Source organism: Hippocampus bargibanti, linkage group LG12 (assembly GCF_051943395.1).
Source record: "Hippocampus bargibanti isolate YZ-2025 linkage group LG12, ASM5194339v1, whole genome shotgun sequence".
Taxonomy (NCBI): Eukaryota; Metazoa; Chordata; class Actinopteri; order Syngnathiformes; family Syngnathidae; genus Hippocampus; species Hippocampus bargibanti.
Genome location: NC_142745.1, coordinates 9,684,262 through 9,703,748, shown reverse-complemented (window position 1 = coordinate 9,703,748; position 19,487 = coordinate 9,684,262). Strand labels below are relative to the sequence as shown.

The 19,487-nt window shown below is 38.4% G+C and overlaps 1 protein-coding gene across 1 annotated transcript; it reads right to left on the bottom strand.

Annotated features, from left to right (window-relative positions):
* Positions 1 to 2,439: 2,439 nt before the first annotated feature.
* Positions 2,440 to 19,160, bottom strand: slc6a1b (solute carrier family 6 member 1b). Its single transcript, XM_089010120.1, has 15 exons — positions 18,713 to 19,160; positions 17,817 to 18,153; positions 17,472 to 17,603; positions 17,104 to 17,204; positions 16,616 to 16,725; positions 14,896 to 15,028; positions 13,706 to 13,840; positions 12,738 to 12,841; positions 11,707 to 11,831; positions 10,903 to 11,015; positions 10,690 to 10,821; positions 8,099 to 8,201; positions 7,905 to 8,005; positions 6,683 to 6,850; positions 2,440 to 3,656 (listed from the first exon to the last, which is right to left on the bottom strand). Exons 2-15 carry the CDS (start codon positions 18,061 to 18,063, stop codon positions 3,549 to 3,551), a joined length of 1,812 nt encoding a protein of 603 aa, XP_088866246.1. The 5' UTR covers positions 18,064 to 18,153; positions 18,713 to 19,160; the 3' UTR covers positions 2,440 to 3,548.
* Positions 19,161 to 19,487: the final 327 nt, after the last annotated feature.

Genomic DNA, 19,487 nt, shown 5'->3' with positions numbered 1-19,487 from the left:
CCATCTTGAAGTCAAAAAAAAAAAAAAAAAAAAAAACGAAATAACAAATAATATGAAAACAAAGACATAGAGAATCATTCATCCTTCAGCACTTTCTGGAGCAGTTCGAGATGAAAGAGGAGAGGATCAAAGCGTCCTTTTCACCAGTGGATCATGGACATCATGGTGGAAAGTGTACGTCTACTACAAGCTAAATGTTGAACGCAAACACAAAGCTGTAGCATCCGTTGTCGAAAACAGACTGTCTCACATCTCCTATCCCACGTAAATCCGCTTCAATTCCAAGCCGCGACAGTTCCACATACTGGATTGGGTGGAGGAAAATACTCATTGAGAATGTGGGGCAAATTACACTGAGCAAGAACATAAATGCAACACCTTTAAGACTTTTGTAAAGCTTTTTATACTGTATGTACACAAAAACCCAAATCTCTCAAATATTAATTACAAATTTGTCCAAACTCTGTGTTGGTTAGCTCGAGTTCGTTCGTTCTCCTTCTCCTAAATAATCCAGTACAAATTGTGATTAGGAACCCTGATAAAATACAAAGTTGTACCTTCGGCAGTATCAAGCCCATTCAAAAATATTTAGTTGAAGGATCGTAAAGATTTTTATGATAAACAATTATGGGGCCAAAAAAAAAAAAATGAAATTTGAAAAAAGTAATGAGATTCTGTTGTTTTTAATCTCCCGATTCTTCCATTGAAATCATTGGATGACTTAATTTGATAATGCAGCAAATACAAACAAAAAGTTGACCAAAAGGTCAACGTTTATTGCAGCTTGCATCCGTTCCTCAGTCCAGCACATCCCACGCAGTAATTACACCACACAGCCATTATAATCTATAGTTCTTTATTTATTTTGTGCAGATAACATATATTGCAATCATGCTTTTTCATAGAACACATAGACATTTATGATATATCTATATATATTTTACATATAATATTTTACATCAGGCCCGAGAAACAGCTAAAAATATACAAAACAATATTCTCTGACTAGACATTTCTATATTATTTTTTATTATTATTATTATTATCATCTCCATTGTTATGCTATTCTATTATGATCGTTTATAGAGCGGAGAGTGTTGTGCTTTAGTCTTTCCGAGATGATGATAATATTGCGGAAAACAGCTGATCCTACAACATTTTTGTTTTCCACAATGACTGGACTCGAAGAAAAGAGAACAAAAAATATTGTACGGAAATTCACAGTTACATGTAGTACACGGTCTAGTTTACAACATCATTAAAGAGAGAAAATTACAATACGGTAACTTTGTACAAAAAAAAAATAATGCACCAAATCCTTCATCGCCATAGTTATCATGGACATACTTTGAAAAAAAAATACATAAAAATGACCAAGTGGGACAGATCCAACCTGATTCTTGTCGCGTGTAGCTGCCACAAAAGAAAATCTTAATTTAATAAATATCTATTATTGTTTTCTTGACAGTAATAAGACAAGATATCCTTTGTTCATATTGCCGTGCAAACTTGATATGTGATGATAGGTTTTCCTTTAGCCTATGAAAAGGAGTCGCCAGGATTTAGACAGATCCCAACCACTGTGAAAGTCACCTTGCGCAACATCATTTATTTTTATGAGATAAGATGTCCACAAAGAAAAGCGCGCGCACGCACACACACACAACGCACAGCCAGAGACACGATCACACATGACTTGGATCTGTTTTTCCAAAAATCACAGCTCAAATCTTTCCTAGAGAAGGTGAAATTTCAATTCCCCTAAATGTCATCAAATAGTGAGCGAGCCATGCTATTGGCTGTCAACTGATTCAGTGGCCCCTTCACCTACTGCCCAATGGCAACTGGGATGGACTCCAGTAACCCCCCGTCCACCTTGTGAGGATAAACCGGATCGGAAAATGAATGACTGAAGGAACCACAAACGCCCCCTTGAGTTGAATAAAATGTCTTCCTCCAATAAGCAGATATTAAAGTTAAACATTTTGGAACTCTGTTGCTAACCAAAACAGTAGTACTTACTAAAGCTTGTAAACAGTCTCTCAGAAGCTTAAAGGAAATTAAACATTGCCATTATTGTTCACACGGTGCCATTTGAACTCTGTTGCTAACCAAAACAGCAGCGCTGACAGAGCCCAAAAAATGGATTTCATGTAAACTTTGACACCATCTTCTAACGACAACTAACATTCTAACAGACTGACACCATAATATTGCTGTATGCGCTTACTAGTTTAATCTGGTCTGTGCCGGATTTTTATTGAATGATCGAAAACTGTTCTTTTTATTATGATAAAGATGGAATTTTCCTTAATCATTGTTAGTCATTAGAAAAAATATATTTGTACAAATTAAAGGCCTTTCTCTCCAAATAAACTTTTTTTCCCTCATCTGTGGCCATTCAATTGAGGAACTACAGTGTCATCGTTTTCTTTAAAAAAAAAAAAGATAACATCTATTTATATCGCACAAACTGCTTTAGTGTTTTATATCCGGGGAGTATTTGGTCACCATCTACTTTAGTTCCTGAGGAGTGGATTACAAAACATGGTTAGAGTATGTTCTAGAAAGCCTTCATTTTAGTCACTTTAGCTTATTGCTCGAGTACCCGTTCACTCTCTGAACTGGATGATTGGAGGATCGTAATACATATAGATGGGTGGGATGTTGCCTTAATCGACATCCTGCAAGAGCTGATCACTTTAGCACATGTTCCGATGAATTTTGCAGCTGTAATATTCAAACCGGTGTGGGCTCTCATCTGGCCTTTTTCTGTTTCGAATATACAAAACTACCTGTTATTCTACAAAAAAAAAGGATTCTAACAACACACTGTACATAGTTATTGTTCTTCATAAAAACAAGACAAAACTGTCAACAGTGATGACAACAGTCTTTTGCTACATATCCTACTGGTGCACGTGTGTGTGTGTGTGTGTGCGGTGTGTGTATGTCGATATTTTCATATATCTATGTATTTTAACTCGGCATATTTGTGCTTTTCAAATGTGTAAACTCCCCAGACATGTCTGGTCAACAATTGAAATGAATAAAGTTGATATCTTATATTTTGCACCGATTGCATTCCACGTCCATAAATTTCATTTAAATTCTCATCTATGACATAATATCTATTTAAAGTGTATTTATACAAGCCAAAATGTATCAGATATTTTGTCGCTGTACAGTAATTGTCGCCTAAAATATTGAATCAATACAGGTAATCAAAATCAATTATATTTTCATACTGTTTTACTTCATATTTCTCTTATTAGAATGTCTTTTTTTTAAATAATGAACTTTATAATTACACAACACATTGGCTGGGTCATTTCCTCTGTATGATACAACAATAAAATAAAAACAGATTTCATACGAATAATAAGAATAAATGTGGTCAGGTTGGTCTCACGTGTCCCCAGGAGGTAGGTGGATGAAAGCAGACGTGGGCGTCTGGTGGTCGTTCCCAACCTTGATTCCGCTTCTCGTGGGAGTGTTTTCGGACCCCGATGGAGAACCGCTGAGACAAGAGAGATTCTCAGGAGACTCTAGATGTACGCCTCCTCTGTGGCGGGGTTCTGGGTTTCCGTCTGCTGATCCGGGCCATTTTCCTGAGCCTTCACCAGCACCACCGGCTTGATCATCATTCTCAGACGCTACAGGGGGGAGGGCAATAAATGGGAGAAAACAGTCTTGGTTGACTTGAATCCTTTTCTTTTCAATGTTCTATTCATCATCCAAACGTCCTTTATGTGCACCATTGAACCATCCATCCAATCTACTTTGAAACATAAAACCATTCATCCATCTATCCATTCATTCATCCAGTGGTGGGCTGTCAGGCCCTGCAAGGCCTTTTCTGCTGCCCTAAAAATATTTAAATAAGAGACTAATGTGAATTATATTTTGCCAATGAACACTTCTTAAATATTTCCAAATTGTCTTTCAGCTTCTTTTCATTGCTTTTTTTCCCCCTGTTGTGTTGCTTCCAGATGTGTGTTTTCACATTTAAGCAGTTAACCAATCACATTTCAGCCATCATTTGTTACCAGGGTCAGAAATCTACCTGGACGCCTTCACAATCACTTTTACAGACTCTGGAACATAAAAATCAATAGCGATGAAACAGTTGCTTAAACCAATCAGCGTTTGAGTTGGCAGGCTGCTCGAAGGCACTGGCAATATTAAAGTTTTCGCAAAATTGGCGACTCACGCGATTGGCTAGTCACTAGTCAATCATAGTATGACTGACTAGTCGCTAGTGATAAGTGCATACTGGCCAGAGCTAGCACACTGTATCTGTAGCCAGCTGTATAAGCAAATACATTTTTGTGTTGATTCAATAGCGGTTTTGTCAACCCACAGTGGCGAAAGGAGGAAGAAGAAATGGATTTGGTTTCAGATTTACTTTTAAAGCCATATTCAAATTGTTAGTTAAGCTCTGAGGCCAGTAAAAATTAATAACTAAATATGTACATTCAGAAATAATAAATCAATTTTATAGATAAGGCAAGTAACCAAAAAGAAATGCAACATCTCAATGTTATTAAAAGTGAAGTTGATTTGTAATCTTGGTATGTTGGGAAGAATCACTGAGTTTGCACTCTGGGCCTTTGCTGGTCTTCTTTGGGTACTACATTTCCCTCCCATATTCCAAATAAAATGCTCCCATGCTGATTGACAGCTCGGATAAGATACCCCTGCGACCCTTGTGAGGATAAAGCAGATCGGAGAATGCATGGGGGAATAGCAAAAATTAATTATTTGCATGACATACCCAATGAAGTGGAATCTGGCCGCCGTGCCTTGAGTTTGACACCCATAATATAGCCATTCATTTTCTTTTAATACATATCAGTAAAGACAAAATGAAACAACTTGTGTTACTCCGACAACCATTATCTTCCTCATCATCGGCCGCGCAATTAAAGTGAAGACGCTTGACAGGCAGCACCGTGGCACCGTCCGCGTTTCGTGAGTAGCGCTTGTTAAGTCGTAAAGTGCTATCTGATTGCTACAATTAAGAAAATCAGCTGCCACCGCGCCTCCTGACACCTGTGCGTCGCTGTCGACGGCCTCTGTAATTAGCGCCCATTTCCTACCACAGCGGCGACTGTCAAGCTCAGCCTAGTGGAGGATCATATAGATTTGTACTCGCCATCACCGCAACATCCTTCACGTATATCATGCGGGCAAAAAAATGAATAAATAGACTTTAACTGCAGTTCGGTCAGCCCTTTGCATACAATCTGTACTCATCTCAAGCAGTTCAACAGAACTCATGATGATCTCCATTTTCCAAATCCTTTTTATCTTATGCTTCATTTCTCGGGGCACTTATCCCATTTTCACGCCACATGCCCGCATGTTTGCTTATTACAGGAGTGTTGTGTCGCACTGCTCTGTTAATATACTAAATCGCATTATGCAAAGCTGCGGCACTTGAATATCAAATGTGAACAGTCTACACTCCGTGGCTACGTCAATGGTTTTTTTCACATTTTCAAAATGTATGTGGAGGAGGAAGAAAGCCAGGTCAGTCTGAGTTTGCATTGTAATACACTTAAAACGCTAAGTATTTTATTCCAGTGCGCCCAGAAAGTCTTCTTTCTGATTTTTATTTTACTGTCATCATCCAAACAGGATTAAATTCATTCATAAGGTTGATGGGAGTTTTATTGTTGAGCCTTTGCACATACAGTAAAGTCTCGTTATATCGATATGGGTTATATCGATAGTACTGCTTATTACGATACTATTTCTATGAACGCAAGGAGAAAATTTACATGCCGCAGGATCGGATATATCGATAGTCCGGTTATATCGATATTTTTTCCGACTCCCGAGAATATCGATATAATGAGACTTTACTGTATATTAACTAATTCACTGCTATTCCCAAATTTATTCGGAAATTGAAAATATGACGTGGAACGTCATTCCTGAATGTATTCAGGTTTTAATTTTTTCTTGTCGATAAAGCGCTGGTCAGACCTCTGGCAATGTTTTTTCCTTTTCACAAGAGGGCAGCATTTCTCTTTTTTTCATGTTAGCGCTTTGTTCCAGCTTCAACTGTTGTTAAAGCCCTACGTAAACCAATATGTATGTATTGCATTGTATTTGGGATAGCCGCCCTCATTTCCAGCTGATATAACTCCAGACCCATATACTTAGGAATTAACTATTTTTTTCTGATGAAAGAAGAGAGTCTAAGGTTTCTTACGCTGCATTGAATATTTATGTAGTCCCAAAACTCAATATTCTGTGGTTCCTGGAATTTGAGTAAAAATGAGAAAAACAATGGCAATGGAGTGGACACATTTTTGCACATGTCTGGCATTGAATGAGTTAAAATAATAATGGTCACAAATACATGAAGATCAGTATTGAGCCTCTACTCAATAATTGCTAACATTTGGCATTGAATGCCACCTTTTTTTTAGTAAATCATCATCAGCACGTGTTTGGACACTTTGACTCACTTTTATAGCTCTCCTGGTTGAGCCACCCTGTGCTTCTCAAAGAAAAGCCCCAATAATTCTTGCCGTGAGCATTTTGAATGTACCTCGTAATTTCTTGGCTCATGCTGAAATTGTTGCACCCCCCCCCCTCACGCACACACAGCCCCACCCCACCCCATTAAACACAAAAAAAAAGAGACAAAAGCAAGACACAGCATTACCTCTTTGTATGTGCCTTTGAGTGTGAGGAACATATAGCCCATGTAGCCAGGAATGAGGACCATGGAGGAGAGCGCCATTAACCACCCAACACCCTGGCCCCAGGCTGGGAACACATAATCGCCCATGGTGAGGGGTACCATCTGCACTGCACTGAACAGGAACACTCCCTGGAAATGAGACGTCAGGGTACAAATGTTGAATATCACCCTCACAGTGAACACAATCATGGTGTTGCACTATACAGTTATGTTTGTTACTTTTGAGAGTGTTAATGGGAAATAAGAAGCTGTTTAAATGTCTGCTAGATTTAGTGCGCATGGATCGGTAGCGCCTGCCTAAGGAGAGTAGCTGGAAGAGGTGTTGGGCGGGTGCAGAGGGTCCAGTCGGGATTTCAGTGCTCTTGTCACGATTTTTGGAGATTGTCAGATGGCTCAAATTTGGATATCAGTGGACCAAGGTTATTATAACTAACAAAACAATTGGGGAAAAATATTTTTTTTTGTTTGCATGACCAGACTGCTTTTAAAGAAAAACACGAACTGAAACTGAAACTACATCTAATTTTCCTTTTTTATCATTCCTTTTTTTTTATAACTAACAATAATCACAGCCACAGTTTATTTTTATTTTTTCATTCATCATAAATTTTCTGGATTTATTTTAAACTTATTTTTGTACTGCTGAACATCCGTATCGACAGGTCATCGCATTTATTTGAGAATTATTTATAGTGACCAAAATATGTATGGCAGTGCTCTTTTTTATCTTGCACTGGACAATTACTGATTGTATTAATTAATTAATTAAAAACTAAAAACATAATTAATATTATATAATATACAATAAAGAGTAATAAAAAGTTACAAAACAAAATAAAAAATAAAAAATAGACAATAAACAATAAACAGTAAACAACAATACACAATAGATAATACACAATACAAAATACAAAATAAATGAATAAATACATTACCAAAAATAACACCAAGGCAAATAAAACCAAAGGAAGCATTGGTCTCAATTTTTAAAAAAAACAAGATGAAGGATCTAAAACTATTAAAACTACATTGGATAAATACATAAGGGTGTCTTGGTTTACTGTGTACAAGAATTCGAACTAACCTATGCACCCTTAGTAGTAAAGTTATAATTATGGCAAACCTTTAAGTCAATCCAGTAAGTACTATCGTCATGACTGTTTTGAGATTGCGCTGTACTTACAGCCACAATGAGCGGCGTGAAAACAACCCAGCAGGCCTTCCACCACAGACAGGGCCGGTGGCCGATCATTTCCTCAATGTTGTCGTAGAACTTATTCACGCCTGTAAAACAATATTAAAGCATAGCGAATCCACAGCATCATCTCTGAATCTCCCCCGAAATACAAACTTCTCCTTATTCAAATTACGCCTTACCGTAGAACCACGAAATGGAAACGCACTCGAAGAAGACGAGGAAGAGCAGACACATCCCACTGGCTGAATAGTAGTCAAATAGCTTAAAGACATACAAGCCACCCTGCAGAATGAGACACAAAAGGACAGTGATGAAGGGACAGGGACAGAATAGCAACATAAACCAAGGCAATTAGGGTATGTGGGCAAGTAGCAGGGCCAGTCAAGTGGAACAACATCGAGAGAGCGAAGTCTCGTTGGTGAGGACACGGCATCACTGCAATCATATCCTGAATAGGTCCAGCTCAGCAGCATTTTGAATTCTCATCAATTCTTTGGAAGCTTTTGTGCCTAACATTTTTCTTTGAGTACACAGTGCCAGTATACCATCCCTTTCCAATTTGAAGTTAGCATGTAGACCCAAAGCATAATTTTTGGCTTCAAACAATTGACACTTTGTATGGGCTGTACTCTATCCTTTGTCATTTTACATTTTTTCTACAAAGAACAAAATCTTGATAGAGATTTAAACTAAAAAGGTTTTTTGATTCATATTTGAATCAGATTCCTGTTAGCATGATAGCATGCACATCTGGAGCCATAGAATTTTCGATTGCACTTGTCCTCAGTAGAACTGTGGGTGAACCGTGACAAATCACAGCTGTCTTTGGGCGAGAGGTGGGGGAGACCCTGGTCTGGTGCCGAGATAATCACGAAAAAATACAAAGGACTTTGGTTTATTTATTGTTGGAGGGCTGCATTTCAAACATGTCTGTTTGTCGCATTAGACAAGAAAAATATGTTAGCTTGTCATGCTAGCTGCCAATGCTAATATTAAAGAATTAGGTGCATGACTTTATTTTGGATTCAAATTTTGAAATATTTATATTTGTTTTGCCATTTTGAATGGATTAATTGTGGACTTCATTTCAGTTCATACTTGACAAATAATAAGACTCAAGTTTTGCCACAGTTTATTCTCTACTCTTGTCTTTATTCCCCCCACTCAGCATTGACGATATCAAGAGTTCTCCAATATGTATTGCTTTAATTTACATTATATTTTGTTTTGGGCATAAAGTTGGTCAATTCTAATTTCTTTTTTATTCAGTGAACCCATTTAATAAATGTTTATTTATTCATATTTAGTTATTCTTTATTCTAAATTCACATAAGGCATATTAATGAAATGAATGAATGAAATGAATAATATACATATATAACTATTAATAATTATGTATATCATTCATTTTATCTAGCTAGCTAGCTACCTACCTACCTAGCTACCTAACTATAAAAACAATGTACCTCAAGATACTATGTAGCTATCTAGATATCCAGCTATCTAACATACCTAGCAAGCTAGCTAACTCGCTCACTTGTCCATCTATCTATCGTATTTCATTAAAGTAAATATATCTGGTATTATCGTGTCCTTCATTTCAGTTCATACTTGACAAGTAATAAGACTCAAGTTTTGCCACAGTTTATACTCTACTCTTGTCTTTATTACCCCCACTAAGCATTGACGATATTAAGAGTTCTCCAATATGTATTGCTTTAATTTACATTATATTTTATTTTGGGCATAAAGTTGGTAAATTCTAATTTCTTTTTTATTCAGTGAACCTATTTAATAAATTAATTATTTATCTATTTATAATAAATTATTTATGTATTGTTTAGTTATTTATTCTAAATTCACATTATAAGGTATATCAATGAAAGAAAATCCATGTACATCCTAACGTTTCAAATTTTATTCATATATTACATTTGAATTTTTCATCTTCTGCTCAATTAATACCATTCAAATATTTTTTTCAATTACAGTCAAACCTCGGTTTTCAAACGTCTCGGTTCTCATCCCATTCGGTTTTCAACCAAAAATGTCATATTTTTTATGCCCCGAAATGCAACCGAAATTTGGTTCTCAACCAAACTGAGTGCATCTGAATGCATCACTCCACTACCCTCCGCTTCCTTATATGTCACGTCTTCCTCATTGTGACCGACGCATTAATATTGTTGTTGTTTTATTTTTGCGAAAATGCTGACATATTTGGTTACGTTCTCCTGAATAGTATGATTTTAAAGCAAGCAGGGAATGGTTTGAAAAGTTAGTGTGGCCTGTGTTTGCCCAAAGACAGCTGGGATAGGTGCCAACACGCCCCGTGGCATAAAGAAAATTGGTGAAAATAAGTTTCTTTTTTATAGAATTTTACACATGACCTGCTCTATTACTAAGTTTTTATCCGGTTTATGCGTTGAAATAGTTAAAAAGTTGTTTTCCAGACTTTGAACGGATTAAGATTTTTTACATTGATTTTAATGGAAAGTGCTGTTTCGGTTTTTGAACAAATCGGTTTTCGAACAGGTTTCTGAAACAGATTATAGTCGAAAACCGAGGTATCACTGTATATTGAAATGCGTTACTGATTTTTTTTTTAAATGAACTGAATCAAAGAGATTTAAGCAATTTATTTTTTCTTGCTTTTAATATTAAGTGACATGATATGACGTGTTTGATGACCAAGGCAGTTTGGTCCTAAATGGAAAGCTCACTAAATATAAAATAATAATAATCCCACTGGATTGCTGGGTTTACTTACCTGCGTAATATTGGACAGTCCAATGAGATAAGAGACGAGGCAGACGATGGCGATGAAAATCTCGCGGCGCTTCCGTAGAATATGAGGGAATTCGTCTACCAGTGCAGTGATGAAGCCTTCTACGGTGCAGAACTGGAGGAGTAGCACAGTCAGTCAATTGTTTTTAGTCCCAACTCTTTTGTCATGGTCACTTCAGGTTATTTATGTCCATACCTGGCTGTCAATACCCAACATCAGCAGCATCGAGAAGAATAGGATGGCCCACAGAGGGGAGACTGGCAGCTGGGTGACGGCCTCAGGATAAGCCAAAAATGCTAGACCAGGTCCTTTAATAACACATGGTGGAGAAAAGGACAATGAGACCATTTATCTGGTCATTCTGTCCACTGCTCTTCTTGTTTGGGGTCAGGTGTGTCCTATCCAGTGAGACTTTAGTCCTTACTGGGCACGAGGCAATCACGGGACTGCACTGAGAACATCAGTCCCCCTTTTGGATACAGACCTTGCAGTCATTGTGGCTGCGTTTGAGCTAAAGTCAGACCCAGATGACTTTGGGTGAGAGGAAGGATGCCCTGATCCTTAGAACAGTTTGGCGAATGTATTAAAAAGGATTTCACTGTGGGTACTTAAACCCTTCATGGAAATTTTTTTAATTTGTTCAACCCTGGGTGGGAAAGGGAACAAGTAAAAAGTTGTTTTGGCTTGAGTGTGATGACAGTGCTGCGAATGTGAGGGAAGATAACACAAAGTAAAAGAAGATGAAATAGAAAACGAAGCGGCTAAAAATAAGTCAAAAGCGTCCTTGGGGGTTGCTGAATGTCGGACTAAACTTGAGAGGATTTATAAAGCATGCGAAATTGTCTTTTTTTGTTTTTCTAATTAACCCAGAAATCATAAGTTTCCACTTTCTGATTCAAAGAATATCACATCTCGCGAATTCAGGAGCTAATTATTTGCACCATTCCAAGTGCTCCTTGCCTTTGCTGATTGCAGAGTTTCAACATTGATTGCAATTACCTGAGGCTGCCACATCAGCAATGGGTCTCTTTGTCACGTTGGCCATGAATCCAACAATGGAGAAGATGACAAAGCCGGCAAACATGCTGGTGAAGGAGTTGATGCAGCAGACAATGACAGAATCTCTGTCGGGAGGGAGACAAAGCGCAAAGGCGGCCATTGTCACGCTGATATCAATTCCTTATCATCCCGTCACACATTGGCGAGAGGGATGGCGGCGGTGAGGCAGGGGGGGGGGGGGATATTGGGGAGGGAGCCATTTTGTATCCGGCGCACAAGAAATGGCTGCTTATTCTTGCCCCGTTCCCTTGAAATTGGCAGTCATTTAAAATCGAACGGGAGGGAGGCAGATTTATGTTGGTAAAACCAAAATGAGGTTAAATGAAGCAGCTTGAAAGCAGCACGACAAAAATACTAAAATGGGAAACTTTCATTACCTTGACCGGAGATAATAAAAAGGTTTTTAATTAAAAAAAAAAAACAAAAAAAAAAAAACACCCGTCACAAAAATTCAAGCCAGGACATAAACTAATTTTTTGCAGATTAAGCTCTTTGGGTGTGATGTAAAGCGCTATCAAATAAACTGTATGATTACAATAATAAAAAAAATAATAATAACAATAATAAATAAAATAACATAATAATAATAATAATAATAATAATAATAATAATAATAATAATAATAATAACAATAATCATAAATATTCATCATCTTAATAGTATTTGAAAGCGCTGATATCAAAATTAGCGCTTTCAAATAAACTGTATGATTACAATAATAAAAAATAATAATAATAACAAATTAAATATAATAATAATAATAATAATAATAATAATAAAATAATAATCATCATCATATTAATAGTATTATTATTATATTATTATTATTGTAACTATCAAAATTATTATTATTATTATTATTATTATTATTATTATTATTATTATTATTATTATTATTATTACATTGAGTAGGTAAGCAGTGCTGGCTCACACAGAACCAAAAACTAATTAACCGTACATAATGAACCTACCTGTACACGTTGTTATTGAAGGGGTTGTAGCTTCCCAGTGCGATCAGTGAACCCAAACCCAATCCATAGGAAAAGAAGATCTGAGTGGCAGCATCTAGCCAAACCTGATTCACAGCGCAGAAAACCAAATAATTACATAACATTAGCTATAACTATCCAGACATCCATTTTCTAATCTGCTTTTCCTCACGAGGGTCGCGGCCATGCTTGAGCCTATCCCAGCTGTTTTGGGACAGTTAGTGGGGTCCATCTTGAGCCAATCGCAAAGTACAATTACAGTAGACCACTTGTCTACTGTGCCTTTCATAGCCATAACTATTGTTTCTGTTGACATATGTTTGATGTAACATGCAACTTAATTGTATCTATGGAACTCTGCTAGTCCAACGTCTCATCTAAAATATGGTACTAGTTTAGTGGATTTTTTTTTTTTTTACAAATGAAACATAGGAATTAGTCGTGATCTGAATATTTTTCTCAACTTAAAAAAAAAAACGTACAGTATGTTTCGGTGTATAAGGTGCACCGGAGTATAAGGCGCACTCCTAATGAATGGTGTATTTTCATCCCCCCCATCCCCCATATATTAGGCACACCGGACTATGAGGCACACCTTCAATGAATGAAAAAAGTTTTCCAAATAAAATATATAAATACATAAAACCTTTCCAAATATAATGCTCACCACATTACGGTGCTACAGTAGAGGCGCTACTTCCGCAGGGGGAAATGGAGTCGGTGGGTGCTTATGGTAGTTGCGAGATCTGTTGTGGCTCAATATGACTTCACATATAAGGCGCACCAGCATATAAGGCGCAGGGTTATCTTTTGAAGAAAACGAAGGCTTTTGGGTGCGCCTTATACACCGGAAAATACAGTACCTTGAAATGATGGTGGTTAGCTAACATATATTCTTCACAACCAAATATACATTTTTCAGAAGCAAAACTACCCCAGAACTTACTTACCTCAGACTCTGTCAGTTTGTCAAAGTTTGGCGTGATATAGAAGAGGATGCCATCTATAGCTCCAGGCAGACTGACGCCGCGACAAAATAGGATGAAAAGCATGAAGTACGGATAGGTGGCTGAAAAGTACACCACCTAAAAATGACGGAAAGGCCTTGTTAAACCCATTTGGTATTGGTATCTGTCTGTCCAATATCCATGTTAAATCATTCACTGCCATTCCCGAATTTATTTGGGAATTGAAAATATGACGTGGAGCGCCATTCCCGAATTTGTTCGGGTTGTGGTTATTCTTGCAGGGGGGGTGCCAATAAAGCGCTGGTTAGAACTCCCAGCATTGGCCTTTTGTACAGCCGCCCCCATTTCTAGCACAGATAACTACAGACCCATATAACTTGGGAATTAAGTCTTTTTTCTGATAAAAGAAGAGGGGTTTTTTACGCTGCATTGAATGTTTATGTAGTCCGAAAACTCAATATTTTGTGGGTCCTGGAAAATGAGTTAAAATGGAAAAAAACTGGCACTGGAGTGGACACATTTTTTGCACTTCTGGCAGTGAATGAGTTAAAAGGATTCTGGATAATTCTGAAAGTTTCTACTTTTTTGGGGGGGGACTTCTATGTGTTAGTTATCCGCTACGTTCTTGATTCATGCAGTACAACTGAAGATATTATGTGTTAAATGTGTGGTTTCACCTATGTTTGATTCTGTGATATGAGCAAACTGATAAAAATGGCCAAAAAACAAGAAAAAAATGCCTTAGCACAATTGTACGCAATAAAGTTTTTCTGTGATGACACTATGCGGCAACAATTAAACCAATTTTAATTTAAAACAGATTCTTTATATGGACGAAGGCGGAAGTACACGCCGAAACATGTCAGGTATTTGAAACACCTACAATAAACTGTAAAGAATCTGTTTTAAATTAGATATCAAGTAGACAGGATGAACTTAATACAACGAACAATTAAACCAACCACAGCCTTAAACTGAATGATTGAAGGAAAGGTAATGTGAAGTTATATAATCCTCTAAAACCCCCAAATCTCCAAAACCCCTGTACCCCTAGCATGGTATTCCAGCGTGTGGCGGTGACAGCTCGGGAACTTTAACCAATGAATCGCGCTTCTTGTTTTCAGTGAAAGCTAAATGTTTCCTTTGTGCCGTGTCCTCGGCCTGTGACTCACTTTGCCAGTCCAGCTGACCCCCTTCCAGATGCAAAAATAGACCAGCACCCAGGCAATGGCCAGGGTAATGGCCAGGGGGATCCTGACCTCTCCGGGCTTCTCCAGGCCGTCGGTCAGCTGGTGCATGTTGCGTCTGCAAGGGGAAAGGCGGTAAAGTTTGTCTTAATGTATGGGAAACGGTAGCAAAATGACAGAAATGTCTCGGACAGATACTCATTTTTGTTTTTGCCTTTTTTCAGTTTTGTATGGTTTTTAGACCAGGTTTTTAGACCCGTTCTTAAACCAGGTTTTAGACAAGGTGAAGTTTGTCTTACTGTATGGGAAAGGGTAGCAAAATTATAGAAATGTGTCAGACAGATACTTATTTTTATTTTTGACTCTTTTTTTCTGTTTCGTATGGTTTTTAGACCAGGTTTTTAGACCAGGTCTTTAGACCAGGTTTTTGACCAGGTTTTTAGACCAGGTTTTAGACTAGGTTTAGGAAGAGATTTTAGAACAGGTTTTAGACCACGTGAAGTTTTTCTTACTGTTTGGGAAAAGGTAGCAAAATGACAGAAATCTGTCGGAGAGAAACATATTTTTATTCTTGCCTTTTTTTAGACCAGGTTTTAGACCAGATTTTAGACCAAGTTTTAGACCAGGGTTTTAGACCAGGATTTTAGACAAGGGTTTTAGACCAGGGTTTTAGACCAGATTTAAGACCAGGTTTTAGACCAGATTTGGACCAGATTTTAGACCAGGTTTTAGACCAGACTTAAGACCAGGTTTGAGACCAGTTTTTAGACCAGGTTTTAGACCAGGTTTTTAGACCAGGTTTTAGATGAGGTTTTGGACCAGATTTTAGACCAGGTTTTAGACAAGGTGAAGTTTGTCTTACTGTATGGGAAAGGGTAGCAAAATTATAGAAATGTGTCAGACAGATACTTATTTTTATTTTTGACTCTTTTTTTCTGTTTCGTATGGTTTTTAGACCAGGTTTTAGACCAGGTCTTTAGACCAGGTTTTTGACCAGGTTTTTAGACCAGGTTTTAGACTAGGTTTAGGAAGAGATTTTAGAACAGGTTTTAGACCACGTGAAGTTTGTCTTACTGTCTGGGAAAAGGTAGCAAAATGATAGAAATGTGTCGGAGAGAAACATATTTTTATTCTTGCCTTTTTTAGACCAGGTTTTTAGACCAGATTTTAGACCAAGTTTTAGACCAGGGTTTTGGACCAGGGTTTAGACCAGATTTTTGACCAAATTTTAGATCAGTTTTTAGACCAGATTTAAGACCAGGTTTGCGACCAGTTTTTAGACCAGGTTTTAGATGAGGTTTTGGACCAGATTTTAGACCAGGTTTTAGACCACGTGAAGTTTGTCTTACTGTATGGGAAAAGGTAGCAAAATGACAGAAATGTGTCGGAGAGATACTTATTTTTATTTTTGCCTTTTTCAGACCAGGTTTTTAGACCAGATTTTAGACCAAGTTTTAGACCAGGGTTTTAGACCAGATTTAAGACCAGGTTTTAGACCAAATTTTAGACCAGCTTTCAGACCAGGTTTTAGACCAAATTTTAGACCAGATTTCAGACCAGGTTTTAGCGCTTGTTTGACTTCTGAGGCACGAAATGCCAGTTGAACTCTTAAATCTGGTGCATTAAACTATTAAAATCCCACAATATTGAATACTTGAGGTTAGTTTGAGCCTTTTAAAGGGACTCTTGCATCTGCTCAACTTACTCCCAGAACTCCACCACGGCGCTCGTGAGGTTCCTGGTGTCGGCAATGCTGTAGTTGGTGTAGCAGCGGTCTGTGTTCCAAGAATTACCACAAGTCTGCCATGGCAGTTCCTGGAGAGAGAAAAAAAAACAATCTTTTGACTTGGAACTGCACTTTCCCACCTCCTGGTCCAATTCTGTGTGCCAAATCCATGATAGTCTTTGACGGGGGGGGGGGGGGGGGGGGGGGGTCTGAGGGTTGTGGTGGGGGGTATTGCGATTTCATGCTTCCCTCTATAAATGGGATGACTCATCGCCAGAACGCATTTATCAATCGCTTACGTAAAGCGCTAATTATGTGGGAAAGGAAGTAATAAATGTCATACTCTGTTTAATGTTTCACAACCTTTGTTGTTTTTGTTGCATGCAGTGAATTGGGCAGGACTCAATAGCGTCGGGATTTTACATTCACGTGAATATATGTTGTAGATCATTGGAAAAGGTACTCACGGATGTGAAGGAGTTGTACAGATAGTAAAGAGCCCAGGAAATGATGACAATATAATATATGTTGAGCCAGAAGGAGAGAACAGCAGCGGCCAGACCGACACCTAAAACAATACGCAGCGCTTTAAATGTTGACATATTTTTTTTGCGTGGCCACACAATTATTTATGCTCATTATTTCAAACATTAATTTTGAATAATAATACATTTTCTAATTACTATTCTGGACATGAAGAACAAATCAACCTATTTTGTTCTATTTATTTTTTAGATGTACATTGGCTCTAATTTGGTTAAAAAAAGTAAAAATATATAAACATAAAATATAAAGAATGTAAAAAAGAAAAATATAAGTAGGTATTTCGTTTTACCTTTGAACATGGGAGCTAACTTCCACACTCCGAGCCCCCCTATGGACGTGTATTGACCAAGAGCCGTCTCCAGAAAGAAGAGGGGCATGCCAGCAAATATCAAGGTCAAAAAGTAGGGAATCAAGAAGGCTCCTGTGAGGGTAAAATTGAAAAAAGGGCGAGGTTTCAGTGATTGGAACTTTAAAGGATAAATATTTAACAGCATATATTCCAAAAAAAGTTCTTAAAAAGGGTAAATTGAGCACAGGAATCCTGTGCGTGATTACGCAAGGCTACGCGTTTGGATTTATGAGAAACGGAATCCGGGTATTGATTCCTTTGGAAGGAAAAAGAACTCCTGATTACCTCCGCCATTCTTTCCACACAAATAAGGAAATCTCCACACATTCCCGAGTCCGATTGCGTATCCCACACACGAGAGCAAGAAGTCAAATTTCCCGCTCCACGTCTCTCGCTCGGGTAGGTCCGCTTTGCTCTTCTGCACCTTTACCACCAACGTTTTCGGTTTATCGTTGGCCGTGCTCGTTGGGGCCTCGCTCACGGTTTCTGTGAGGACGTGGCCGTCCGACGTTTTGGTCCCGTTCGTGGCCATGCTGGCGTCGAGGACGAACGTAGCAGGTGAATGAAGGGCACCACGTCAGCAGCACCAGTTTGGGTCGCACAGCTTTTCCGTCCCAGTTCACTGTCGGGAGAATATTTCATTAAACTCCCAAAAAAAACTGCTTCCACGTACCAGTGGATTCGAGTGGGTCACTTCGCGTCAAGAGTGGAGGGGAAAAAAAGAGAAAAAAAAAACACCCGATTAATGAAATAAACTCACAATGAGCGCTTGCGTGCGGGAAAATGCGCAGGCGGGCTCTAAAAAGCAATTAAGGATCCAGACGACACGCGTAGGTGGCAAAAAGACACAACAAAGAGAAAAGAAAAAAAAAGATGAATGCATGACGAACAACAATGAGAAATTACAGTTATTCCGTCGTTTTGGTGTGTTACTATTTTTTGGCACTTTGCTGTATTATACATGCATGAGTGGTTGAGTATGCGCAATTACGCACGGAGTTGAATTGTTTCCTCTTTCAGGAACATACACTTACACAAATTTGTTTTGAAATCTTTATGTTAGTAGTCATTTCTAACTACCAAACATTAGGTTAAATAACAAACAAATTGAGGTGCATTGATAATTTTACCCAATACCACAGCAAATATTGAAGGCATGGGAAACACAGTCGCATACTTACAGTTTACTCTTTACTCTTCCTAGTGAACATAAATCCCCAAAAGTAATTCCTTGCACTTTTTTTGTGCGTCTTCTCTGGAAAAATGCGCATCCAATCCGCTCGCTGGCAAGTAAATGATCCCGAGGGTGGAGGAATTGACGTTTGGCTGGAAGAAAAAAGGAGGGATAGATGGAAGGTCGGCTGAAAAGGGTGTGCGCTGCTGTCCTTAAAGGAGTGGTGCTGAACGAGAAGCAGCCGCCAGACGAGAAGACGCGAGGAGAAGGAGCCGTCTGACTTGGAGCGAGCAGGGGCGTATCGATGCGCAGCGAGGTTTCATCCACATAGTTGCTCGAGCGCCCCCCTCTTCCTCCACTCACACACACATACACACACACGCACGGACACGCACAGCATCTAGTCCAACATGTCCAGTTTGGATGGATAGCAGCGGCTTTGGGAGAGGAGCATCTTCTTGTCCCAAGGTTTTATATCCTTTCTCACCCCACCACCACCACCACCCCCGCAACTTCTCTCTCTTGCTCGCTCTCTTTCTCACTCCCAGACTCACCCGAAGGACATTCATGTCTTTTATTCCGTCCAACTTGATTAACCTGTGTTCGTTGAACATATACACTGAACACCTCAACGTAAAACTTTTTTTCTCCTACTACAAAAAAAGCAAATATTGTTACAACAAAATCACTAATGCATCTTTTAGATGGGTGGCACTGTGGACCTGTGGTCATGCAGGGTTCATATTCAGCTCCGTGTGGAGTTTGCATGTTCTCTCCGTGCC